The 26,931-nt window shown below is 40.2% G+C and overlaps 1 protein-coding gene across 2 annotated transcripts; it reads right to left on the reverse strand.

Annotated features, from left to right (window-relative positions):
- Positions 1 to 375: 375 nt before the first annotated feature.
- Positions 376 to 26,931, reverse strand: LOC149022073 (uncharacterized). 2 transcript variants are annotated; one of them, XM_089150254.1, is made up of 8 exons: positions 26,649 to 26,931; positions 26,452 to 26,553; positions 23,125 to 26,037; positions 22,942 to 23,023; positions 22,728 to 22,794; positions 2,115 to 2,300; positions 1,969 to 2,029; positions 376 to 1,165 (listed from the first exon to the last, which is right to left on the reverse strand). In XM_089150254.1, the coding sequence occupies exons 3-8, from the start codon at positions 25,484 to 25,486 to the stop codon at positions 963 to 965; spliced, it is 2,961 nt and encodes a 986-aa protein (XP_089006380.1). In that variant the 5' UTR covers positions 25,487 to 26,037; positions 26,452 to 26,553; positions 26,649 to 26,931; the 3' UTR covers positions 376 to 962. The 2 variants fall into 2 exon arrangements, with proteins under 2 accessions (XP_089006380.1, XP_089006379.1); XM_089150253.1 differs by lacking the exon at positions 26,452 to 26,553.

A 26,931-nucleotide genomic window follows, 5' to 3' on the forward strand; every position in this document is an offset into this window, starting at 1 on the left:
TCAACTATAGATTGAATTTTGAAGCCACGGTTGGGAGTGCATAAAAAGTTGTTTAAAAACCTGATATTTTGGCTTCTTGGTGTTCCATTAAGAATGATTGTTGTTTCATCTAAACTTGATTTAATGTTTGCAACAACATGCAGGTCTCTGATCTAGTTTCTTTTTTAAGTACCTTATTGAGAGGGACGGAGTGAGCACGCAATATATATTTCATGTAAGAGATAACCCAGAGGGAGAGAGTCTAAAGATAGTGTTAGGAGAGTCTAGAGAAAGTGCTTATAGGAGAGAGGGGATCATTTATTGACAAAGACTCATGAGGGAGGTGTCATTCTGAATACTTTTGAAGGAGACAACTCTTGAGGATGCAATTCTTAGGAGAAGAGGAAGTTGAGAGTAGTGACAAACTACAATTGGCTGATCACCAAGGTGACTCGAGTTTCAATCTCCTGGCTTTTAATGTTACTGATCAATAGACAATAATAGTTGTAGGTGGCTCCATCGTTCACAACAGAATTTAAGCCAAAAAGGGGAGCAATTTGCTCTGTATACTAACTTTAAGCCAACATTCATGTACAAAAGAGAAAATCAATACCACCACCCCCACCTCCTCCCTAAGAAATTAAAGCTACAGAGGAATTAGTGGAGGTACATTTATCAGTATCAGCTCTGGATTGTGAACCAACCAGAAAAATTGAAAGGAGCAAAACCAGAACTTAAAAATTTGCCCACTGCAAACACGTACATTAATTGGAGCAAATGCAACATAGAAGAAGAAAAGAGATGAAGCTTGGCTTGGTTTTGGAATGCATGCGGCAACACTCACAGCTACACTAGGCACCAGCATGACTGCAATATTCACCAGTAGTGCTACTGTGTGATCCTCAATTAGTGCAAAATCTAATTGAATCCTGGATCTGGTCAGCATCATTCCAGACTTAGTCTGAAAAAGCTCCAGGCTAGAGTTAAGAGGGAGAGCCAGTACAACTTTCTTTTTGTGGTTCAGAATCTTCAGATATCTTGGCATCAAGAATCTTACTGTAGAAACTCCATGACGGATTCTCACATGTAATAGCAGATTGACCAAATGGATGTTCCTTCACATATTTCTGCACATCTTCAGCCAGAGATAATCCTTCTAGATATAATCGAAGATTGCCTCCTATGCCTGTGATGAATGAAAGTGTAATGTCAAAATATTCATTGAGATGGGGGAGCTGGTAACTGCTGGCTTTAGATTAAGTCAAACCCAAACGTGCTGACACTCTAAAGCCAAAAATTCCTGAGCATCTATCAATAATTTAATTCTGGTATGTTTTGGCATCAATTTCTAATATTCTAGTCTACTGCTAAAACTACACTTCCTTCTATAAGGTTACCATTTACTATTATGTTATTCCTCACAAGTTATATCACCAATAATGTGTTTTTAACTCTTTTTTTTTTTTTTTTTGTTCCACTAGAAGGAAAAAAAAATAAATCAAAAGAAGAAGAGAAGGGGGTGGAGGGCAAGTAATTAATACACAACCAGTCCACCTTGTATTTGAAATGAGATCATTATTATTGGCAATGTTTACCAAAGTGCATTAGTTGTGTTACCTACCAAAAAGAAGGGGAGGAAAAGGAAAAAAAAACACAATTGGCACATGTCACTATGTTACCAAATTGCTACTAAACATTGTTGGCCTCATTTTGGCTGTTGGTTGGGTACTGAAAGTCGGTCCATTTAATCAAGAAACCATACAGCATTGTTAAATGCTCCATTAATTGGAATACATGTTATGAGATAAACAAATTGACATACTTCCCATCCCCTTACCAGACAAAGAAATGCTTAACAAAAATGGATATGGAGCACCACTACAGCAATGGAACTCCAACACCTACTTTTCAACCAATCTTAAAGGTTTTCCATGCAAACACAATAACAATGAAAGAAAAGAAGAGAGGTAATACTGGAGAAGGTTTTACCTAAAGAATTATCCTCTGTATCCTGAAACCTGTAGGGATCTGGAAAGATTGCTGTATGTGGCTGAGCAATATGGAGAGAAAACTAAAATGAGAATTAATGATAGAATTCAAAATGTACAATGAAGTTCATGGACGAAAAATCTCACTGGATTGCATAGAGCCTTGTAAGGAGAATCATCCACCAACAATGTGTTAGTTTCATTGTATTCTCCCTTCTGCCATGGAAGATTAGGGTCATGTTTATCCCATAGCTTCTTTAGCTCTTTCAATACAAGTGGTTTATAGTTGTTCTCAATAGTTCTGAACCCTGTCTCAGTACAATGTGACTGGTCCTGTCAATAACAATCAAGTCAAATATAGACCACTAATAACATTCGTTGTCATGTCAATTAACATAAAGGAAAGCAGTCAATGACTCATAAAATATATGACCAATGCAACCACATAGAATACAGAAAATTTCAAAAAACTATGACATTCTGATGGATTGATGTTACATTTGTCTTCAACTGGGCGATCAACTCGAAATGATTATCAAATAGCTTATTGCTGGACTTGAGTGGACCCATCAGAATAGAGCTGGGAGCTCTTACAGTAAGAGCATAATTGGCATGGCATCTACATGAACCAAGGTGTTGAATGGAGCCCTCCACACTGATCCAAGCACCCACCTAGGTGACCAGAGCAACACAAGATGTCAAGGAGCCAGCTGGCAGGGCGACCACTAGGGGACAACGTGACAACTTTGGAAAGGAGAGTATGGAGGATCCTATTTTAAACAAAAACCCAAGGGCATGTAACAGAATGATGCTAACGTAGTCCTGATCTTAACATTCAACAACTACCAAAACGGGGGACACAGAGAGAGAGAGAGAGAGAGAGAGAAATATCCAGATTTAGGAGAAAACACAGAAGAAGGGCAAACCAGGGGAAAATTTCCCTACGCATCCTTGCCCCAGCAAGTTTTTGCTGAGAGGCTGATTCAATGCCTTGACCACAGGCTACAACTGTGGTTCACCGACCATTGTGCCAAGCCTCTAGGAGAAAACACAGAATAAAATCAGCAAATCATTAGGTCAGATCTGTTAATTTTGATGACTCCTAGTAAGACTAGGATTTGTCAAATTGTATTGTCCAACAGCAAGCCAATTTGTTATCAACTTCAGACCCAAAAATCCATGCATTCAGCTTTCAGTCAAGAGTGTTAAATCCTATTTCAAGTAAGACCATGAAAATAACCAACAGAATCAGTCTTTGAGAACAGATAATGAAAGAGGGTAATTGTGCCTAGAGATTTCATAAACCAGAATCTAGATCACCGTCAGTTCAACAATCCTAATAGCACTCACAGGAATCAAAACTGAAGAGAATGCCAGGGATACAATAGCAGACTGGTATTAATGCAAGCAACATAAAGAACAATCATACTTGGACCTTCACTACAAGGTATGGATTTCACCCACGTGCTCAAACTTCCACTAAAAATCTTTCTTCTGTGAAGTTCCTAAAATACACAGTACGGATTGAAGTATGAAGATAAGGGAAGGTGGTCATGGAAGATTTTGGAGAGACAATTCCATGACCAATAACCTGATTAGATGATCTATCAACAAGGATATCAACAGGTTTGAACATGATCCATTGAAGAAAACAAGTTTGACTTACCAGCCATATGACAAGAAGCACAGGAATCAATGTCATGAGGTAGAGGAAGGATAAAAAACAACTTCAAGTTGTTTGGGGCATTTAGATTAACTAGTTGTAATCATCGTGAATCATAGTAAATGCAGCATCAGATGTAGAACTCAGAGTTAAATCACCAATAGATTTCTCAGTAGAATTGCCAGGCATTTTTGTATAGTTCATTTGTCCACTCAGATTTTTCGTCTTCAACCCGAAAAGTATCCAGAATGTAATTTGGTTTGTCAAAGTGAGAGTATTGGCAGGAACCCTTGTCAATAGTTTGATAACTGGCACCTCATCCACCTCCACCAGTTCCACTACCACGGCCAAACCATGCCCACAGCCTCTGGATCAACCAGGACCACATCCTCAACCATGATTGATAACAAAGGTTAAGTCATCCTTGAGTGCAGGTATCAGTTGGATAAATTAGCTAGATAATTAATAGGAGAGAGATCTTCATTGGGAGAAAGAATCTACCTCCCCGTGAATTCTTAAAATATTGATACTCAGGATGTAAGCCAGATAGAAATGTTGTAACATGGGACTGTAAGTTTTTACTGTTTTACCTCATCTAGATTGGTAGCTAGGTGTTGATATATCTAGCGTTCTTAAACTAATCTGTTTTAATAGACAATGTATTTATTCAAGGATTTATTTCCCTAGTGGAAAATAATAATTTTCTCTCTATATCATGCATCCATGTTTCTAGAGAAACTTAGAGGCAAATGATTCCAAACTTCCTTAGGAGGGTGTAAACATATTGAACACAACAGCATATTCAACCTTTCAACAGTATTCCATTGATCATATAATTTTGACTCGTCATGAGCTGTGACTTTGGAAAGATCCTTTGAATTATGACCAAGAGGATACAGTAATTTACTGCACTTCTCCTTTGGCATTAATGTAGGTTTGTACTATCTAGGCACATACGAGAAATTTTGGAAGTCCGGAGAGTTTGGTAGCAGTAATCTAAACTTGCAAATTGTTCATTGGTGGTTTAAAATCTGCCACACAGATGATTGAGATCAATCACAAGAAGAAGCAGCAGCAGTCATGAGCTTAGGGTGTAAAGGATCCATATCTCAACAAGTAGGGGGTAAAGAATCCGTTTCTCAAAAAGGATCGAGTCCACAAAAAGCAGCAGCAATAGGAGTAACAATTGGGTTCTTGAATAAAACCAAACCAGATAATCCAAAAATAATACCAGCAGCCACAAAGTTAGGTTTTGAGAACCCAAACATTAACAAGGAAAGAGTCTTCAGGGATCAGCAGCAGCAATAGTAACAATTGGCCTTTGAATAACCCAAACAACCGAGTAACAGTAGCATCAGTAGAACATTTCATAAAACTGAGGTCTGATAAACCACCTTTAATCAAGAATAAGACTTAAGGGATGTACTGGGAGTTGCAGATGCAGGAAGAAATGAATCTTAAAGTTCCTAACAGGTATGGGATTGATTGGAGAAGAAATCACAATGTATAAATCATAAATAGCATATCACAGGTACGATGAAAACCATTGTTGGAAGTATGATTGAGGTTTCCTAATTGGAATAAAACTTGTCTTTTAATTATGTGTTTCTATATTGGTTTCCTAATAAGTCTAGGATTAGTTTTTTACCCATTTTTCTCTTCCTACTCAGAGTGGGATTTACTCAGAATGTAACAATCCTTCTGAGCAACAATTTCTTCAAATTCCTACATGGTATCAAAACCAACTCTGATCCATCACTGAGCATCATCCTGTCTCTCAATCGCAGAGAACAGGGAAAAAATTCACAGCGAATAACTTACCTCTGCTTCTTCTTCTTCTTCTTCTTCTTCTTCTTCATCATCATCATTGCAGAGAATGACTTACCTTTGCTTCTTCTTCTCTGTTTCTTCTCCTGCTAACAAAGGAAAAAAACCAGTCGAACCTTTCTATCCTTCCGCCACAGTGGCCTGCAAACCTATCGCAGAACCAGAACCCATCGCTGCAACTCCTTGACCCTGCAACTACCGCCTTAGCTTCCGCCATCACCCTGCAACCTGCAACCTGCAACCAATCTCGCTTCCACCAGCAGCCAGAAACCTCCAAAATCCATCACTCTGCAACTATTGTTTCTTCCTTGTTTCTCAATCGACCTGCAACTCCATCACTTCATCTTGTCCTTTTTTCCCATCACCTCGATTTCTTCTTCCGTCATCTTCCTCTTTGCATCTCCCCTGGGTGTTTTTCCTGTCGAAAGAAGAAGAAGGTGAATGGTACCCCCTTAACCAAACCAACCAAGCCATGGTCAGACCACCCAACTCAACCTGGACCTCTGTTTTTTTCCCTTCTAAGCCCCCTTCTAGCCTGCAGTAAAAAAAAAAAGAAGGCAAAAATTGTTCCAAGTTTTTTATGACTCCTTTTTGGTAGTGAGTATTTTTTCTCCTGCCAAAATTTTTTTCCCCTAGTCCTTGATCTAATTTTTTTGTTCCTACAATGGCCAATACAGTCTCCACCTCTTCTGGTGCATGTGGCATGGAGAATCCTCCCATTTCTTCAGATTTTCAGGATCGTGATTCTTCCCTTTTTCAGATAACCACTGTTAAACTTAATGGGACCAATTATCTTTGCTGGTCTTGCCCTGTTTCACTTGCATTTGGTGATCATGGTCTTATTGGCCATCTTAATGGAATTTCTATCAAGCCTTCTACACCTTGTACAGCTCAAGATAAGTGGGAGACAGATGAATGCTTGGTTACAAGATTTCTTCTTAACTCCATTGAACCAAGTATTGCAGAGAGTTACCTTCTTCTTTTTGATGCTGCCACGATTTAGAAATTTGTCAAGGAAACATATTCTAAAGTTGGTAATAATTTACAGTGCTTTGAGATCCGAAGAAAGATTCACCAGTTACAACAAAAGGAGCTTACCCTATATTAGTACTACAACATTCTTCAAGGCTATTATCAAAACCTTGACTTCTACGGCCGTTTTACTCCATCCTCTGTTGTGGATATGGCCGCCTATTAGAAGTGGGAAGACAAGCTCAAAGTGTATGATTTTCTGGTAGGGCTGAATATTGAGTATAATCAAATTTGAGCACATATCCTTTCCCGAGAGCATTTTCCTTCTCTAGAACAAGCCTATGCTATGGTTGATAACGAGGATAGTCAGAGAACAGTTATGGTACATACTCAGACATCCAATTGATCTGCATTAATGATTGGTTCTGGCAACGATAAATTTGGCTTTGATGATTCTCGCCCTCCAGTGAAATACGAGTATTGTAGAAAAAAGCGTCGTACAAAGGATAAGTGTTGGAATTTGCATGGACGTCCAAAAATTTCTCATGGAGGAGGTAGGAATGGAAATAGGGGTAGTAATCAAGCATCTGCAAACCAAGCTAGTTCTGACACCCTAAGTATGCCAACACCTCTTTCCTCAAATGAGCTCTAGCACATTTGCCAGTTGATGTCCAAACTTGACGTATCTTCTCCAGTGTTGACTTCTAGTGTGAGTGTAGCTTCAGTCATTGTTCCCTTTGCTTATCCACAATTCCTATAGGTATTTTCAGTTGCCACAATGTCAATTCGACTTATCCCTCATGGATAATCGACTCTGGGGCAACCGACCATATGATAGCCTCATCTTCCTTGTTTCATACTTATCCATCTATTCATTTTGCTTAAGATGTTCAACAGCTGATGGGTTTCTCTCTCCTATCTCTGGGAAGAAATCTATTATCTGTTCACTTTCACTTATCCTATCTAATGTCTTGCATGTTCCTAAGTTTTCAGCTAATCTTTATCTATTAGTAGCCTTACTCGTGATATGAACAACAACATTACCTTCTCAATGTTTGTTCCACGAGGTGTACGATTGGCAATGGTAAACAAAAAGGGGGGTTCTACTGGTTGGATGGGTCTCCATCAGCTCTTTTTACGGCCTCTAGTTCCACCTCTCCTGCACTTTCTACTTTATTGCAATGGCATAGCCGTCTTGGCCATGCTAGTTTACCTGTTTTGTCCAAGTTATTTCCTAATCTAATTAAAATATGTAACTTAAACAATTTCTTTATTGTGAGACATGTATCTTGGCCACACAAACTAGACATGTTTACCCTATTTCAAATCATTGTAGTAAAGTTCCTTTTTAGTTATTCACTCTCGGACCGTGTTTTTGTTTGAACATAAATGGTTTGTTACCTTTTATTGACTGTTGCACTGGGACCTAGGTTTACTTACCTCACCAAAAATGTGATGTTTTCTCGCATTTCCAGAATTTTCATAATACGATTAAGACTCAATTTGGAGCGACAGTCAAGATCCTTTGAACAAATAAAGGGACAAGGTACTTGGGTGGAGTATTTCCTTCACCATGGCATCATACATTAAACCAGTTACGTTGACATTCCACCTCAAAATGGGGTTGCCGAACACAAGAATAGACATCTACTTGAGGTAGCGCGTTCCCTTGTGTTTACTATGCACGTGCCTCCTCAATTTTGGGGTGATGCAGTTCTTATTACAGCATATCTAACTAAATGAATGCCTTCTCAAGTCTGAATCTAGCACTGCCCCGTTGAGATTCTTTTAGTGACAATAGCCTATACAGTGCCACCTAAGGTTTTCAATTGTGTTGTCTTTGTCCGAAACCACCATATTCATGGTAAGTTGGATCCTTGTGGGTTAAACCATAGTTGTTAAGGTGTCACCTCGGAGTCCGGGCACTCGTGGAGACCCTGAGGCGAGTATCACCTCACTTGTAGCCCATAAGGCGGTCGCCTTGGGCTCTAAAGCATCGCCTAGAGCCTTGGACACCTTGGACCCCTAGGCGACCGCCTTTGTGTATTTTAAAATCACAATGTTTATAATTCCAAATCAAAGGCATAAAATGAATTGGAAATTAGATTCCGATTGGGAATCAACTAATGGTTGAATACTTACATAGGTGTTACATGGGATCATTGTTACATTAACCCAAAAAAAAAAAAGCCAGAGAATTAAACTTGAGCGACTCAAGTCAAAAGCCAAAATTTCCCTCGTAAAGCCCTAAAAGCTCTCGGCCTCTGCTACTCTCTTCCTCTAGATCGACGACAACGACAACGACGACGACAATTTGTTGCAACGACCATTCCCTTTGATCTCCGGCGACTTACTTTCTTCTTTCTCTTTTTCTTTTTCTTTTTCTTTTTTTCTAAAAAGTCAGGTACAAAAACAAACCTCCGTAGTTGCAACGACCATTCTCAAGTAGATGATTTAGGTATGTTTCGACCGAAATTATCACATACACCTTTAGATAATTATTTTGAATTTTGTTTCATTTCATTTTCATATTTACTGGAAATTTCGATAATTTCGACTGAAATTTTTTCCATGGCTACAAGAAAGCGAATTGTTGGGTGCAAATGGGTGTTCGTGATCAAACACAAGTAGATAGGACCATTAAAAGGTACAAGGCAAGATTGGGGGCCAAAGGCTCCAGTGCTTCACTAAGACTTATGGCATTGACTGCCATAAGACATTTGTCCATATTGCCAAGATGAACATAGTTCTAACTATTCTCTCATGTGCAGTTAGTAAAGGGTGGAGTTTATAACAGTTAGATGTAAAGAATACTTTTCTACAGTGTACATCGATGTGTCACCTAGGTATTCAACTGCCGAGACTCATGGACAAAGGACACAAGTTGAAGAGGGATTTATATGGGTTGAACCAATCTCCAAAAGCGTGGTTGGAAGGTTCCATAAGGCAATGATATCTAATGGTTATAAGCAAAGAAATGCAGACTACACTTTATCCATAGAAAGAGATGGTTCCCACACCACCATACTTTTAGCATACGTGAATGATATTGCGATCACAGGTAGCAGCAAGGATGAGACTTTAGTATTGAAGACTTTTTTGAGAATCGAATTTGAGATCTAACATATCGGAAAACTCACATATTTCCTAGGGCTGGAAGTTGGCATATTCTACCACTGGTGCATCTCTCTCTCAAATGAAGTATACATTGATCTTCTCGAGGAAACTAGGATGCTAGGATGTAAGCCTACTGAGACACCTATTGAGACACCTATTAAGACTAATCTACACTTGAAGGCAAAGGAAGAAGAACCGGTTGACAAGACAAGGAATCAAAAATTGGTGGGAAAGTTGATCTATCTATCTCATACTAGGCTTGACATCATGTTTGCAGTTAGTCTTGTTAGCCAATATATGCATGCTTCCTACTCTTCACACTTGGACGCAATGTATCGGATCTTGAGGTACTTAAAGGCCACTCCAAGAAAAGGGATTTTAATTTCTGCTCATATGGACATTTGAAGGTTCAGGCATATACAGATGCAGACTAGGAAAGATGTCCAAATGATAGGAGGTCTACCTCTACGTATTGTCTATATGTGGGAGGTAACCTTGTGACTTGGAGAAGTAAGAAACAAGTTATGGTTGCGAGGTTCAGTGTTGAGGCCAAGTTTAGGGTGATAGGTTAGGGCATTTATGAGGTACAATGGTTGAAAGAGTTGCTTCAAGAGGTTGGAACAGATTTGGAGGTTCCTATATAGTTATACTCAAATAATAAGTCAGCAATCAACATTGCTCACAACACAGTACAGCACATAAAAGAAATTTCGATCAAAATTTTGGCTGAAATACCTGCATTTTTTGGAAAACGAAACAAAAAACCAATTAATTCGCAAAAGGTAATATGCTTCAACCGAAACGATCATAAATTTTGTACCAAGCCGAAACGATACCTTTCATGATATAAAAATCAAACCTATCGTGCGAATTCAGCCATTTCGACCGACTCGCCTATCCAGATTTCAACACCAAACCCCTTCTTTTCCATTTCTCTCTACCCTCTTTTCACCTCATTTTAACAACTCCTTTGCATTCCTTCTTCAATCTTGCTTCTCCATTGTAGAGTTTTTGAGAATCAAAGAACGTGAGTTAACAAACTTCTCGATTTTTTATTTTTTGTTTTGTTTATGGCTCAAATAAACTTAGATTGCTTTCAAATTAAAGTATGTCTAGTCTAAAGTGTTGATCTATGAATTTGTGGTGTCAAAAATAATTTTTTGTTCTTCCTAGAATTTTTTTATTTTTCTATTACTAAAAATTATTTGTAAATTATATATATTTCTAAAAATGTAAATGTATACTTGTATAATAGATGTATGAGCTTCAAATTAATGTATGTAAGACACCATATTGCTATGATGGTGTTGAATCAAATTTTTTGCTGTTAATTATCTATTTTTACTATATTTAATATATATTTAAAATAATTTTTTAAATTTTTAAATATTAAAAAAATACTAATTAATATATGTTTTAAATTTAAAAATAGGAGAGTATTAGTGGAAGCATGTATACAATTTTTGGAGCATGTTGTGGAGCTCTTTAAGGTAATTACTGTGTATTTTATATATTTTTTTAACTATTTAGATATTAAAAAATATTTATTTATTTTTGTTTTATATTTAAAAATAAAAAATTATTATTTATAACCATGTATTATGTAATTTTTTGAGCATATTATGGAACTTTTCAAGATACTTATTGTGTATTTCTTGTATCAGGCATTCTCTTTCAAAGATGTCAAACATAGATTGGCAATACAGGAGACCACTGACAGCTTACGGGAAAAAGAGCGAGTGTAATTACTACAAGAAACAAGTACGAGGAGGTCCGGCCGCTAGACTGAAGGTGCATCTAGTTGAGGGAAACAGGGATGCAGTAGGATGCCAAAAGGTGCCCTCATAGGTCAAGAAGGCAATGACCTCATACTTGGCTAGGGGAAAGCAAAAGAGGAAAGAGAAGAGAAGACAAAGGGAGGAGTTCGAAGATGCATGCCTAATGACCTTCCAAAGCCAAGAGAGTAGGATTTTGAACCAGAGGAGCCAGGAGAGTATGGATGTGACCCTAACCTATAGTCTGAACAGATGAGGAGGGCGATAATGATGAGTAGGGAGCAAGGGTTGATGACATGAGGAGGCAACAAAGGGCTATGGGTTGTGGGTCCTCTAGAGAGCCAGTTGGTATGGGAGGCACAAGCAACTCCCAAGTCCTTATAAGGAGGAGTCAAAGTGTGAGGGAGGAGATTCCTATCCCACAGGCCCCAACAAGGGGTCGAGCTTCATCAGCACATTCTACAGATCCGAATCTTAAGATTCTTCGTAATGATCCGGCCTTATTTAGGAGGCCTGAGCACAAGCAGAGAAAGTTAAAGCACTTATGGGGGGAGCGAAAAAGAGAAAGTGGGGATGGCTTTCTCCAAATGGGCTATATATCATAGTATTCCAACACATACAGCCCAAGGGCCTTACTATAAAGGAACGATTGAGGAGATAGCAGGGGCTGGGAGTGGTGTACTGGGGCCCACTCCATATAAGATATATAGTGTTTATTTGTCTAAGCATAAAGAGGACTTAAATGAGTATATTAATGAATTAAAGCCCATGTGGGCTTATTATGGAGTAACTGTGATGGTTGATGGTTGGACTACTCCCATTGGACAATCCATCATCAATTTCATGTTGAATTGTCATCTAGTAGAAGAAGATACAAAATACATTTATAAATTACTAAAGCAAGTGGTGAAGGAGATTGGAGTGGAGAATGTGATCCAATTTATGACAAATAATGGCTCCAACTACAAAAAGTTGGGTTTAAGATGCAAGAGGAACCCAGGTATCAAAACATGCTTCTGCTTCTATTACTAATTTTCATTTTTAAAAACATATATTACATATTTACATTATATGTACATTTTATAACTTTGTATTGATGCCTTGATGGACAAATATAAGCTCTTTTTGACTCCATGTGCTGCTCACTGCATTGACTTAATGCTAAAGGACATCAGAAAGGTCAAGCTTGTGAAGAAGACTATGGAGCAAGCCCGACAAGTTAGCATCTTCATCTATAACCACACCTATGCATTAAAGATGATGAGGGACAAGTGTCATGGCAACTTAGTGAGGCCAAGCATAACTAGATTTGCTACCAATTGGATAGCACTACAGAGCTTTGAGTGTGGGAAGACTGGCCTTGGGAGTGTGTTTTCATTAGAGCAATGGTTTAACTTGGAGGGTTCTTCATCCGTAGGAGGAAGGAGAGCACAATTAATCATACTCGATAACAGTTTCTGGAATAATGTGAGGACAGTGGTGAAGATGCTTGAGCCTGTGGAGCATGCGTTGAGGATGGTAGATTAGCAAAGAAGACCTACTCTACCACACATATGGGTTGCAGTAGATAGGATGAAGCAACAAATTGCTCAGGTCTACAGCGTCTACCCACAAGGCAACAAAAAAATCCTCAACATCATCCAAGTTAGATGGGAGTCTATGTTGCAAAATCCACTACATAAGGCTAATGAGTTGTTAAGTCTAGGCATCAATTTAATTTTCATTATGTCATCAGTTATCACACTCTAAAGTATTGATTATTCCCTTTTAATTTTGCTTTTTCCTACACATCATACTATTTAAATCCCAAGTACCATTACAAAGACAATCTTGGGATGAGGCAAGAGTTTATGGATGCCGTCCAAACTGTAGTGGAGAGGTTGGAACCGAATCCATCTAAACAGGCAATCATGCTTACTTGGAGGAGTCTATGTTTGTTGCAACTGAATGGTGGTTGCAATTTGGACGTGAATGTTGGTTGCAATTTGGATGTGACTCACCCCACTTGAGTAAGATTGCAAGCAAAGTGCTCTTCCAGACATGTCCTGCCACTGGTTATGAACAAAATTGGAGCACCTTCAGCCTCATCTACTCAAAGAGGTACAACCAATTGGGTGTGAAGCCTCTAGAGGACCTTGTCTACTTACACTATAATATGAGACTGAGGGAGGATCATATTAGACAGGGGCTAGACAAAGAGAGTAACAATACCAAATTGGCCAACATATTTGAGATGGATGATGATGATAACCCAGTAGTTGACTGGATCAAGGACAATGGATAGCCCTTGTAGGATGAGGAGGGAGGTCGTCCCAGTAGACAAATTGCAGAGGAGCTAGGGGTTGATGGAGTGGAGTGCAAATGCAGCGCCTGCTCGTCCGTTCGTAGTGCATCCACTCACAGTGAGGAATTGAGTGTCTGGTCCAAAACAAAGGATGATGCGACTCAGGCACACCCCAACAACAACGATGATGATGATGACGATGATGATGGAGGGGATGAGGAAGGTGTTGGACCTCATAATCAGGATTCAGCTGATCCTAGGGATAGACGACCACCAGCACCAGCACCAACACCAGCAGTACGTGAGAGTTAGGGAGGGGGAGGACAACCACCAAGATTCACAGGCGAGAGTCAGTTCACCCACGCAACACAGGATTCAGACTATTAGTAGAGCTGCATCTCGAGGCAAAAATGTTTCCTCGACATATTTGAGAAAGGGAAAAGGGAGACAGCACAAATATAGCACGAAGGACACGCCATCATATGGGTCTTACCGTCTGGCTGATATGGAGAGCTTGTTAGGATCTATGAGATCGATGAGCATAGATGATTCCAAACACTCACTTGCAGAGGATCCGAATGGCATAGGCCTACAGAGCCCTTATATGATACTAGTTTGGAGAGTATTGGTTCAATTGTGTCGACTTATGGAGGTTATGGTTATAGACCTTATGGTATCCCTCCTGGCTATCAAACTCAGGGTTAGCAAACAGTGGAGTCTTATGGTCATGGAGCTTATGGTCCATCCCACTATCACCTGTCTAAATTAGCCACTAGAACCTTATTGTCAATATGGAGCTTATGGTGTCCCTAGCCCTGTCGACGACTAGGGTGTTTCTTCATTTGTTGAGCAAATATTCCACCTTATACCACAGCCACCACCAGCCTTTCCAAATGCAATTGAATCAGTTCCTTATCAAAAGATTCACAACTTCCCACCATCAAGACATCTTAGGCATGTGGATGAAGCCACATACAGAGCTGCAGTTGCTGACTACGTAGACAACTATATGGGGCAAACATCATGGGATTTGTATTGTCATTTTTATGAGGTGCAGAGGGAAGAGGGAGACATGGAATAAAGTAGACTTATAATTTATAATATTCTCGCTTCTTCTCATATATACAATATACCTTCTTTTTTTCTTTTTTTTTTTTGTAAACTAGTATTCCATAGTATTTATTATGCTTGAAATAGGTAGTATGCAAGAATCCAGATCATTATGAGTCCGTATGAGGCCTGAAACTGAAACTTCAAGTAAAAAAAATCACATTTCGGTCTTTTCCTAGGTTGAAATTCCTGTTTCGACCGAAATTTCTTCTATGATACAGTACGACAAAACTAAGCACGTGGAGATTAACAGACATTTCATCAAAGAGAAGGTTGAGGCTGGGTTGATCCGTATCACCTTTGTTACTTCAAAAGAGCAGTGGACTAATGTGCTCACAAAGAGCTTAAGCACAAAAGTGTTCAATAGTATTATTGGCAAGTTGGGAATGATAAATATCTATACCTCAACTTGAGGGGGAGTGTTGAAAGTATGATTGAGGTTTCCTAATTGGAATAAGACTCCTCTTTTAATTATATGTCTATATTGGTTTCTTATTTTGCAAGGTGTCCTAATTGGAATAAGACTCCCCTTTTAATTTTATGTCTATATTAGTTTCTTAGTTTGTGTTAGATTGGTTTCGACTGGTTTCCTAATAAGTCTAGGATTATAATTTTTTCTTTTTTCTTTTTTGGACTTGTTTTCCACTTCCTTCTCAAAGTGGGACTTACTCATATTGTAACCATAAATACCCCCATTGGGGCCTATGAATGAAAAATACATTCTGAGCAATAATTTGTTCAAATTCTAACAACCATGGTTCAAGAACTCAGTTGAAACCTGTCAAAACCACCAAGATGTCTCAGTTTCTTGTAGCAGGGAAGCTTTAAAAAATTTCCTGGTTGCAATGGGATTTGACAATTTTTGACCAAATTTCACAAGTTTTAATCTGGATACCTATTTAAGTGTCACTTATATACAACAACTATCATTTAAGTAAATGTTTTTCGTATTTGTACTATTTTGTCTTACTTAAGATACTGTTCATAAATAAACAAATACCCACATTTTGTAATCCAATAAAAATAACTTACAAATTTCCAAAAGGATAAAAAGTCAACCCCCCCCCCCCCCCCCCCCCCAAAAAAAAAGTTCAAAAGAAATTGCATCTTAAGCAATAGGTGAACATTTCTCAACTTATAATAGCTAGGAATCTTCTCAAATCTAAAATTTCACGAATCTTAATATAGTAAAATATTGCCAAAACCAAAAGTGCAGTGAAATGTTCATTTATTTGATGTCTAAAAAATATTTCAATCAGAGGGATTCAGACAGTATTCGCACACATAGCTTTCCAACAAAAACCAAGATTAGCTATACATGATTTATATTGAAGGGCTCTGTTCCTGTCTTTGCTAATTTCATGTTTTCTGACTAGAATCAAAACCATCTAAATAAAATATTTCTTTAGACTTCAAGCCCAATCAATATTTTACTACACTTTCGGTTTTTAGCAACGTTTCAACATACTTAGTGTTAGAATATTATGTTAGAGGGCAGGATTATCAAATAAAGTTAGGAATCGAGTAAGCACGAGCCTGGTAGTTTCCTTCGCATATTATGTTTCCCTTTTTTCTTCTAAGTCTCTTATTCCTATTGTAATTGGGATCCTCTGTGTCGTTATAAAAAAAGAGCATAGACCTATGGAGGCTCACATGTTAACACAAGTCTCCAAGTTTTTCCTGCTTCTGTCTTTCTCCTTCTTACCTCTGTTTCTGTTGCCACTGTACAGAATATAAGTGCAAGAGGCAGATTTGGAAAGCAAAAGAATCTTTGGATTTAGGACCTGGCACTAGATTCCAAGAGGGTTTTGGGACATGTTATTGAGTCCATCAGATCTCCTCTTCTTGGATCCTATTTCCTATTATGTCTCTCAAATTTGTCTATAAAATAAAGCTACTGTTTCTCGAGTTCCTTGCAACAAATGCTAGGTCTCTCATATTATCTTCTCCCTTTTTCTCTATACTTTTCCTAATTTGTAACACATTATCAGAGCTGCGGTGCCAGGGTCCTTGTATTCCTTACACCAAAGCCTTCTTTTCCTTCTAGCTCTTAACGACAACTGCTGGTTACCAATCAATTTGAGGTCTTTTACAAGTTCTGGTTGACAGGGACATCACCCTCAACGGGCTTCTGATTTCTGTATGTGAGACTGGTTCAAACTTAATGTGAATAAATAGGTCCCTTTTTTCCGGTTTAAGGAATGGAGGAAATTAATTCTGGCTTTGGCCAAGGTATGGACAGCTGAGCTTCAGACCTGTTTTGCTGAGTTCGACGATAGCCCCGATATCAAGAGCAATCGACAAGGAAAGCACCCAAGGAAACGATGACAATTTGAAGAGGAAGAGAGCCGCGTCAGCGAGCCAGGCATCAGGCGGGCAAATTTGAAGCATGAAGAGCCTCGCGAAGGTATCGAATAGATTTGAGAGTCAAGAGTCAAATACACAGGTTAGAGTTACATTACGAGGTCTTTGAAGAGTCCTACCGAAGTAGGCGATTTTGTTAATTAACGATAGGAATGTAATTGCTATAAATAGGGGGAGGTGAGTAGAAAGGATATAGAGAGAAGTTAGGAGAGCAGCTCTTGGGAGCCGAGGAATCACCACGCTGGAGATTATATTGTTTCTTATTCAACTTTATCAAAGTCTCGTTTTTCTTCTGAGTTATTCCACCTGTTAAGAACCCATCGGTACCTAACAAATGGCAGAGCCACGACTAGGGGAATGGCAAGAGCGAATGGAGCGAGGGAGAGGAATTGGAAAGACGTGAAAGAGATTCAAGGTCAAGTGGGACTCCTAGCACAAAACATGAGAAAGGAGAAAAGGCCAAGAGAGTTAGAGATGAATTAAGGCATGTTACGCAAGGAAAATCAGCGAGAGCAACCAAGCGGAGGGACAGAACCGAGGAGACAGAAGAAGGAGAGAACGAGAAACGAGAGACTTCCTTCCGACATCTGAGATGCCAATTTCACGGGGGAAGACCGATGGGAGGAGACGAGCGAAAGGACGATGACAAACCAGGAGAAGAGAAACGAACGAACCCTTGTTTGAAGGGCAGCACTAGGATGGATAGCCCGAGAACTGCAGCAGCCATTGTCATCATGGAGAAACTGAAAGAATCAATGATCATCGATTTAACCAGCACAGCGAAGACTCCCCAAGAAGCAGATTAACACAAGCAAAGTGGACGGCGATATGAGAAGGGTTGAGAAATTAGCAGAGAGGGAGCGGGATGGAGAATGGTTGAAGGGGGGTTTGCTGGTTTAAATGAAGAAGTAAGGGCGAAGTCGATTATTTGGGCCACCAATTTGGGCCAAATAATGGACGGCCCAAGCCGGGAGGACAAAATGGAGTGGGGAAAATAAGAAACCCTTTGGCAGCCACCAATCAGCCAAAATCTAACCTCACGGTTATTAACTCAGCCCACCCAACACCAATATTAAAGGAACAAACGGCGGGAACCGGAAGAACAAAGCAACGGCAGCGGCCAAACCAAATAAGTGAACGCGCTCTCTCACAACGAGCAACACAGCGGACGGGGAGCGGAGACGTGGTTATCCCGGAAGAAACAAAGATAAAATGGACAAAGGGGATGTTTCGGTGGAGGCCCATACCCAAAGGCCAGAGCCCGAGCAACAAGGGGACTCCACGACGATGATAGCCGGGTGCAGCAGCGGAAGGAGTGATCAATGATGACGAATGGAGCCGGGCGAGACGGAACCTCGATACCTCTTTGGTGGGGACGATTCACCACACAAGAAACAACGGGACAAATAAATGGCAGAAGTCATCATTTGATCGATTGGGAGCAACGCACAACGGCCAAGAGTTGGGGAGCCGTTGGGATTGGAAACCGAAACAAAATCAGGTTGCTGGGAGATGGGACGATAGCAAAGGACGGGGATTGCGACGATCGATTCAGCGGGCGGCGAGGTCTTGGCAAAATTTACCCTCAATTTGGGTAGCATGATATAATCTTGGGCGAGAATGGCTGCGACACAGGGGAAGACGAGAAGGCGCGAGAACCAGAGCGAGGGCGGGGACGACCGTGAAACTAAATGGGGATCCAACCGCGCGATTAGAAACAACAGAAGAGTGGCACGCGGTTCAAGCGGTGGTGATGGATACAACCTCGATGCGGAGACGAGAGGTACAAGAGAGAGGCACATTTATTAACGACTTGCCAATTATTGGAACAACCGAAGCCGCCAAGAAGGAAGCAAGACCACCGGATACGGTTAGTCGAGAGGAGTAACCCACCTAATATTCGACCCTATCGTTACCCACATTCTCAAAAGAACGAGGTCGAAAGATTGGACAGGAAATGTAACAGCAGGATTGGACGACCAGGTGAGTCCTTACTCCAGCCAAGATCGTTGGTTCGAAGAAGGATGGAGGATGGCGTTTTGCGTGGACTATCGTGCCGAATAAACCACGGGACAAGTTCCCATCGCAATTGACGAACGTTGGATGAGCTAGGCGGAGCCACGGTGTTTACCAAGCTTGATTTGAAAGCAGGATACCACCAAATTAGAATGACGGAAGGTGATGAAGAAAAGACGGCTTTTTGTACACATAATGGGCATTACGAGTTCCTGGTGATGCCGTTTGGGCTCTCGAATGCTCCAGCCACATTTCAATCACTAATGCATGAGGTATTTGAGAACACTTACGAAAATTTATTTTGGTGTTCTTTGACGATATTTTGGTGTATAGCAAGACCATGGAGGAACATGTGGCCCATTTGCGAACCACCTTTATACTTCTCACACAAGACCACCTCGTAGTCAACCGAAAAATGCATGTTTGGGGTTGCTACACGGAGTATTTAGGACATATCATATCTAAAGACGGAGTCACGGCGGACCCACGGAAGATTAAGTGCATGGTGGAGTGGCCCCAACCAGCCAATCTTAAAGCCTTGCGAGGGTTTTTAGGATTAACCGGGTATTACGCAGATTCGTCCGAAATTATGGTAAAATTGCCGCTCCACTCACAAACTTATTGAAGAAAGATGCATTTCGGTGGGGTAACGAGGCAACGACGGCGTTAATGCCCTCAAGACAGCCAGACAACCGCTCCAAGTGGGACGCGATTTCACGAAAGAGTTTTTGGTAGAGACCGATGCTTCGGTTTTGGGCTGGGTGCGGTTTTGATGCAAGAGGGCCATCCCATTGCCTCTGGAGCCAAGTGTTGTCCCTCGCGCACAAACCAAGTCTGTCCATGAGAAAGAACTAATGGCAATAGTACTTGCCATTCAAAAATGGCGTCATTACTTGATGGGGAGACATTTCAAAGTACGAACGGATCGAAAAGTCTGAAATATTTGCGGAACAGCGCATTGTGGCTACCGATCAACAAAAGTGGGTCTTGAAACTTTTGGGATTTGATTTTGAGATATTGTATCGTCGGGTAGCGAAACAAAGCCGCCGATGCTCTCTCGCGAAGGTCGCAGGATGATAAGCGGCTTTATTCGATGACAACAGAACTGGCGGGGAAAGTGAGGGACTAGATACAGCGGTACACGCCTGGACCGTTACCGGAAGATCGTTCAAGCCTTGCTGAAGGGATCCCAGGACTACCGAGCTTCAAAAGGGCACCTTACTCTATAAGAATCGGTTAGTCATCCCCGATGGGTCACCATTAATTCCCAAATTACTTTCGGGGTATCATTCTACCCCATTCGGTGGGCATTCGGGGTTTTTGAGGACTTACGGGCGATTAGCAGCTGTGGTATCGGGTAGGAATGAAGGCCGCTGTCCTCGAATTTGTGGCTAGTTGTGATGCTTGTCGGCAGTAAATATCAAGCCATGAAACCCGCTGGACTCCTTCAACCACTACCAATTCCAGATCGCATTTGGGAAGACATTAGCATGGATTTTATTGGTGGGTTACCCAGGACTAAGAGTGGAGATACCGTGCTTGTTGTAGTTGACCGGCTATCCAAGTACGCGATTTCATCGCTCTTTCACACCCTTATTCCGCCAAGGATGTGGCTATCTCGCTCAGCAAGGAGGTTATCCGCTTGCATGGGTTCCCTCGAACCATCGTCTCCGATCGAGATCGTGTCTTCCTTAGTAATTTTTGGATGGAGCTTTTTAAATTAGCGGGTACCAACCTCAAGTTCAGCAGTGCCTACCATCCTCAAACGGATGGTCAACAAGAGGTGGTAAATCGCAGCCTTGAAATTTACCTACGATGTTTTTGCGCTCGCCAACCGAAGGATTGGATTAATTGGTTACCGTGGGCCGAATATTGGTTCAATACGACGTTTCATTCAGCCACAAAAATGACTCCCTTTCGGGTTGTGTATGGACGAGACCCCCCTCTCTCGTGTTGGGAGGATGGTCGATCTAAAGTGGATGAGGTTGATGTGTTCCTCCGAAAGCGCAATCATGTGTTGGAGGATCTCAAAACAAATCTGCGGGTGGCCCAAGATAGGATGTGCAATTCCGCGGATTCAAAGCGTAGGGAAGTGCATTATCAAGTGGGGGATGAAGTTTTTCTTAAGCTACAACCTTATCGCTTCTAAAAACTCGCCAAACGGCCCAACGAGAAACTCAGCCATCGCTACTATGGGCCGTACCGCATCATTGAGCCGTGGGACCAGCCCCTATCGTCTACGTTTACACGATGATTCACGGATCCACCCGGTGTTTCACGTTTCACGCTTGAAGCAAGCCCGGGGCAGCACATTAAGCCAGCCGCTTCCAACTTGTTTGCAGGGGAAATGGCGAGTTGCAGCTCACACCCAAGCCTTGCTCAACATTCGTTTCTCTACTCAAGGGTTGCTGGAGGTTTTGATTCAATGGAAAGGACCGCCGCCTTGTGAAAATACTTGGGAATCTTATGCTGAAATACGGCCCCACTTTCCAGATTTTCACCTTGAGGAAAAAAAGGTGAAACTTTTGGAGGGGAGTATTGATAAGCCCCAGATATCAAGAGTCTATATTCGACAAGGAAAGCACTCCCAAGGAAACGATTGACGGCTTGAAGAGTGAAGAGAGTCCCGTCGCTTCCAGCAGAGTCCTAGTGCATTCAAAGCGACCGGCAAATTTGAAGCATGAAGAGTCCTTCCCGCTAAGGTTATTCGAATTAGATTTAGAGAGTCAAGAGTCATAATACATCTAGGTTAGAGTTACATTACAGTTAGGTTTCTTTTGAAGAGTCCTACTCGAAGTAGGCTGATTTTGTTAATTAATTCGATAGGAATGTAATTGCTATAAATAGGGGGGAGGATGAGTAGAAAGGATATAGAGAGAAGTTTATGTGAGAGCCATTGCTCTTGGGTAGCCGTAGGAATCACCTACTGCTGGTAGATTATATTGTTTCTTATTCAACTTTTATTCAAAGTCTCGTTTTTCTTCTTGAGTTATTCCACCTTGTTAAGTAACCTCATTCAGGTACCTAACACAGACCTATTTTTCAAAGTTTTCGACTTAAGTATAGGTGCATTTGGAGCTCTTTCAAAATCCTCTTGGAAATAATGTTGCCACCACTATTTTTCAGACCTACTAGTTGTTTTTGTAGACATTACACAGCTATATTGGACACTGTTTGAAATCCCCTTGGAGATAGTATTGCTTCCACTATTGTTTCACTGCTGCTGCCCACCATTTTCAGAAAACTACTACTGCTGCCACAGTGTTTTAAACCCACTATTTTAGTGAATATTTATTTTTGTTGACTGGGAAAGTGAGTCTTTTTTGTTGCAGCCCTTAATTTTCAGCACATAGACGTTGTTGCCAATGTCTCAGCCATGAATTTTGTTTTGGTTGACTGGTAAAAAGAGTTTTTTGGCTGCTGCCCTTTATTTTCAGAACATATCTGTTGCTGCCCAGTTTTCATACTTGAACTGGCTGTTTTACTATTTTCCTGGACAGAAGTAGGGTTAGATATCCCTGTTTTCGACTGAAAGTGTACCATCATGTCTGAATCTAAATCTGAACCTAAACCACCGTGACTGAGATTATGAGAACAACAAACATGCACATTTCAGCGTATAATTTGCTTACCCAGCAAAATAGCAACTTGCGTTTCATATCTTTCATAAGAAAGTCAACTACAGTCGCCACATTTTTCCTGCAGTAGAGGTGATAACCGTCAAACATGATCATGAAAACCTACATCATAGGTTGAAGAGTAATACCACAAAATGCCAAAAGGAATACAACCACATAGAAAAACGAACAAGAAGCCACACAGCCAAGTCAAAGGTTGGAAGAGTACTTGTTTCTTGATGACCAGACACCCACTTCAAACCTCTCAAAGCAAAACTTCAGGAACTCATCACAATGAGTCCTCTTGAAAACTGAAACAACAGAAGAATAGAAGTGATCACAAGCAAGAAAATAGGGAGGAACTATTAATTTTATATTAGTAAGAAGGCCAAATTCCAAGACCAATACATACGTGATTTTCGGGCAATTTTCTTGTCCACTTTAAACCCTATAGGAGCATCAGATACAATATCAGCAAGTAGGCCATTGAGATCAAGAATAAGAAGCTTTTTCCTTGTACCACAAGGAGATAATAGCTCCCCCCTTTTCAGTTCATCTGCAGTAACTTCCAGATTTCCTTCACTGAGAACATGACATACTTCAGTTACTTCATCTAATTGGACCAGCTCATTTTTTATCTCATTTTCCTGTTCTTGTTGCTTCGGGATAGCATTAGAAGTGGAGTCAAGAAGAGCTTGTGATACTTTTTTCTTTTTCCTAACTCGCTTTCCTGGAGTAGGATTCTTGTATTCGCACTGAGCAGAAGACTCACCAACGGGAATCTTCTCAACAAATTGTGAACAGCCTCCCTTACTTGACTCTGGTGAATCACATTTTCCATGCCTAAGATTAAGCAAAATATAAGCAGCAGAGTCTAGGTCATTTCCAGTTTCCAAAGAACATTTTTCCACTTTGTCAGCGCAAGTTAAAAAATTGCCCACACTTTGTTTCCCAGAGAAATCATGATCTTGTACTATTTTCTGAATTTCATTTAACTCTTCAGTTTGCTTTGCACCAGCTAATATATCCACATCTAATTTTCTCTCTGAACAGCCATGTGACATATTTGGCAACTCTTCCAAGCTTCTTCCCTCAGAAATACCATGCTCCCCAACTGATTTCTGAGCATCATTCAACTCATCCCCAGTTGCCCTATCCCCTCTTTTGTCTCCCAACTTTCTTTTTGATGAAACTAAATTATCTGAACAACTGACAGAGACCACCCCCACTGAACTGTTTTGCACAGTTTGCATCATGTAAGCAGGCCCTGTAGATTTAGCTGAGGAGCATGACAACTTTTTCCACTTTCTCATTCTCTTCTTTTCCCTCCCATTAATTATAGAATTAGTCTCAGCGAGCTTGTAATTCTTCTTCAAATTAGCATCACTCTCTGCTCCCTCTATGATCAAGCTGTTACCCATCAATGTTTCATGATTCGGTATTTCGGGATGCTTAACATTTTTTATTTCTTGGGGGCACATGTTACCACTCTCTAGAAGCTCCCGTATGGATACATTATTTTCCACAACTTTGCACTCCTTTTTCCTTGTTTTCTTTGGTTTCTTCCTTGAACTCTCTTCAGAATTGTTTACCGTTGTTTGCACATCCACTCCTATGTTCCTAACTGGTGACTCCATAGCAAGATCTTCTACCTCAGAGATCATCTTACTCTCGTTGAAGGATTCTTTCATCTTCAACTCCTTGTCCACATTGATTTCTACATCCTTCAATTTTTTTCCATCTTGCTCACACTGTTGAGAACCGAAAACCAGCTGTTTTGCATGACTATTATTTTCCACAGATTTACAATTATTTTCCTTCCTCTTCTTTTTCCAACTTGAACTCCCTCCAGAGCTCTTCTCTGTTGTTTGCGAAGCTGTCTTTACATTTCCAATGAGTGGTGATCCCAAAGAAAGATCATCTGCATTGCAGCTATTTATGTTCTCATCCAAGGTATGCATTCTCTTCTTATCCTTTTCTATGTTTTTTTCTCCATTCTCAAGCAGCTTTTGTGGAGGACCATCATTCTCCTTAGCTTTACACTTCTTTTTCTTCCTCTTCTTGTCCCTACCTGAACTCCTTCCAGAGCAGTTCTCAGCTGTCTGCAAAGTCGTTTCCCTCCTTTGATAGAGTGGTGATTTTGGAGAAAGATAACCAATGTCAGGCACCTCCAAATTCTCATCTACAGATTCTTTTCGATTCTTCTCTTTTACTATGTCAATTTCCATACCATCTGGTTCTTTTTTATCCTGGTCACCCATACTACCATCCTCTAACAATTTTTTAACAGGACTATAATTTTCGGCAACATGCTTCTTTTTCTTCCTCTTCTTTTTCTCACCTGAACCCTCCCCAATGTAGTTATCTTCTGCTTCCAAACACATTTCCATGTTTCCATCGACCAGTTTCTTCAGAGCAATGTCATCACTGTTGGAAACCACAAAATTCTCATCCACTGATTGTCTTCTGCTCTTCTCCTTTTCTCTGTTGATTTCCGTACCCACCAATTCTTGTTGACCATGCTCACCCAGGTTACCAACCTCAGGAAACTTTTGTACAGGACTTTTATTTTCCTCAGCTTTAAGCTTATTTTTCTTCTTCTTTTTCAGAGTTGAACCCCCCTCAATGTTCTTCTCTGTTGTTTGCAAATGCACAGCTGTGTCTGTATTTCTATTGTAAAGTGCACCCGGAAGAATATCAACAGTGTTGGAAACCTCCAAATTCTCATCCAATGATTGTTTTCTCTTCTCATCTGTTTCTATTTTCATTTCCATATGCTCCACTTCTTTAAGACCTTGCTCACCATTGATACCAACCTTAGGCAGCTTTTGTGCAAGAGTAATACTTTCCACATCTGCACGACTTTTTTCTTCCTCTTCTTTTTCTGGCTTGAACTCCCCTCGGTGTTTTTCTCTGATGTTCGCACAGCTGATTCCATGTTTGCATCACTTGATACCTTCAGAGCAAGACTAACATTCTTATCCAATGAATGTTTTCTTTTCTTCTCATTTACTATTCTTTTCTTCTCCTTTACTATGTTAGTTTCCACATTTTTATGCTTCTTTTTCTGGCTTGAACTTCCTTCAATATTTTTCTCTGATGTCCGCAGAGCTGACCTTGTATTTGCATCAACCGGTGCCTCCAGAGCAAGAATAAAATGGTTGAAGACCATCTCATCCGATACTTTCTTCCTCTTCTTATTGCCCTTATCTACACTAGTTTACATAACTCAAAAGTCTTCTTCAAGTCTCTCTCTGTGTGTAAACAAAAACTAGGTTTCCTCCTTTTCTCTTCTCCTTGTGTTTCCTTTTTGCTTCATTTGATCCTGCAATATGTCACAGCAATCATCATCATATAATAAAAGAATGTACTCCTAGTTTCTTTTCCTATAGTCAACCAATACTAAGATCTACATTTATCAAAATTTGTCCTTATCTTTTTAAAAGATGTCAACAGCACATAGGGTAGGAATCCGAACTAGACTCAAAAGCATATTTGGATTTATGCATGATTTAGGGTTAACTTTGAATTATTTGGTTTAGTTTCATGATAGCAATAAGATGCTTTGAATATTTACGTATTCTAGAAGAATCCCAAGACTCAGAATAGAGGTTTAAAAAAAATTTTCTTTTCTTTTCTTTTTTCGGGAAAAAGGGAGCTTTTATAATATTAAGATCATACAGAACATGAATCTTCAGAAAAGTTCTAATTTATTGAACAAATGCCTTACTGAAAGTACCTCACTCTCCTCTGATCTTTTCACTGCAATCCCTCCTGTTCGATTAAGCATTATCACCTTCTTCCTTCTCATTTATTTTCATTCACCCTTAAGTGGAATGCTCTGCTTTGGTCGTATTTACAACCCCATTTAGTTTAATCGAACTCCATTATAAGTCATCTATAAACTCTAAAACTTTAAGCGATGCATATACTCACCTGGATGATCACAAACCCTAGGATTTTAGTTGACGAAATCAATCGCACTACGAACACAAGCTTTCATTCTTCTTGGCTGGAACTTCAATCACCGTTGATTTCAAGTCTCAGAAATGACAAAATCCAAGTAACACTTGATTTCCACAACTGCTGTGGGTTGGATCAGACAAGAAGGCATAAGCGAGAACAAATCTGGTGTTATAAAGTTTTTCAAAAAAGTTCACAGGCTAAAGCTCGAGTTCTTCAACACTGCTATGGCTCCAAGGTCCCTAAGGTTGAAGAA

Source organism: Hakea prostrata, chromosome 3 (assembly GCF_041222555.1).
Source record: "Hakea prostrata isolate BN-2017 chromosome 3, UWA_Hpros_2, whole genome shotgun sequence".
Lineage (NCBI taxonomy): Eukaryota > Viridiplantae > Streptophyta > Magnoliopsida > Proteales > Proteaceae > Hakea > Hakea prostrata.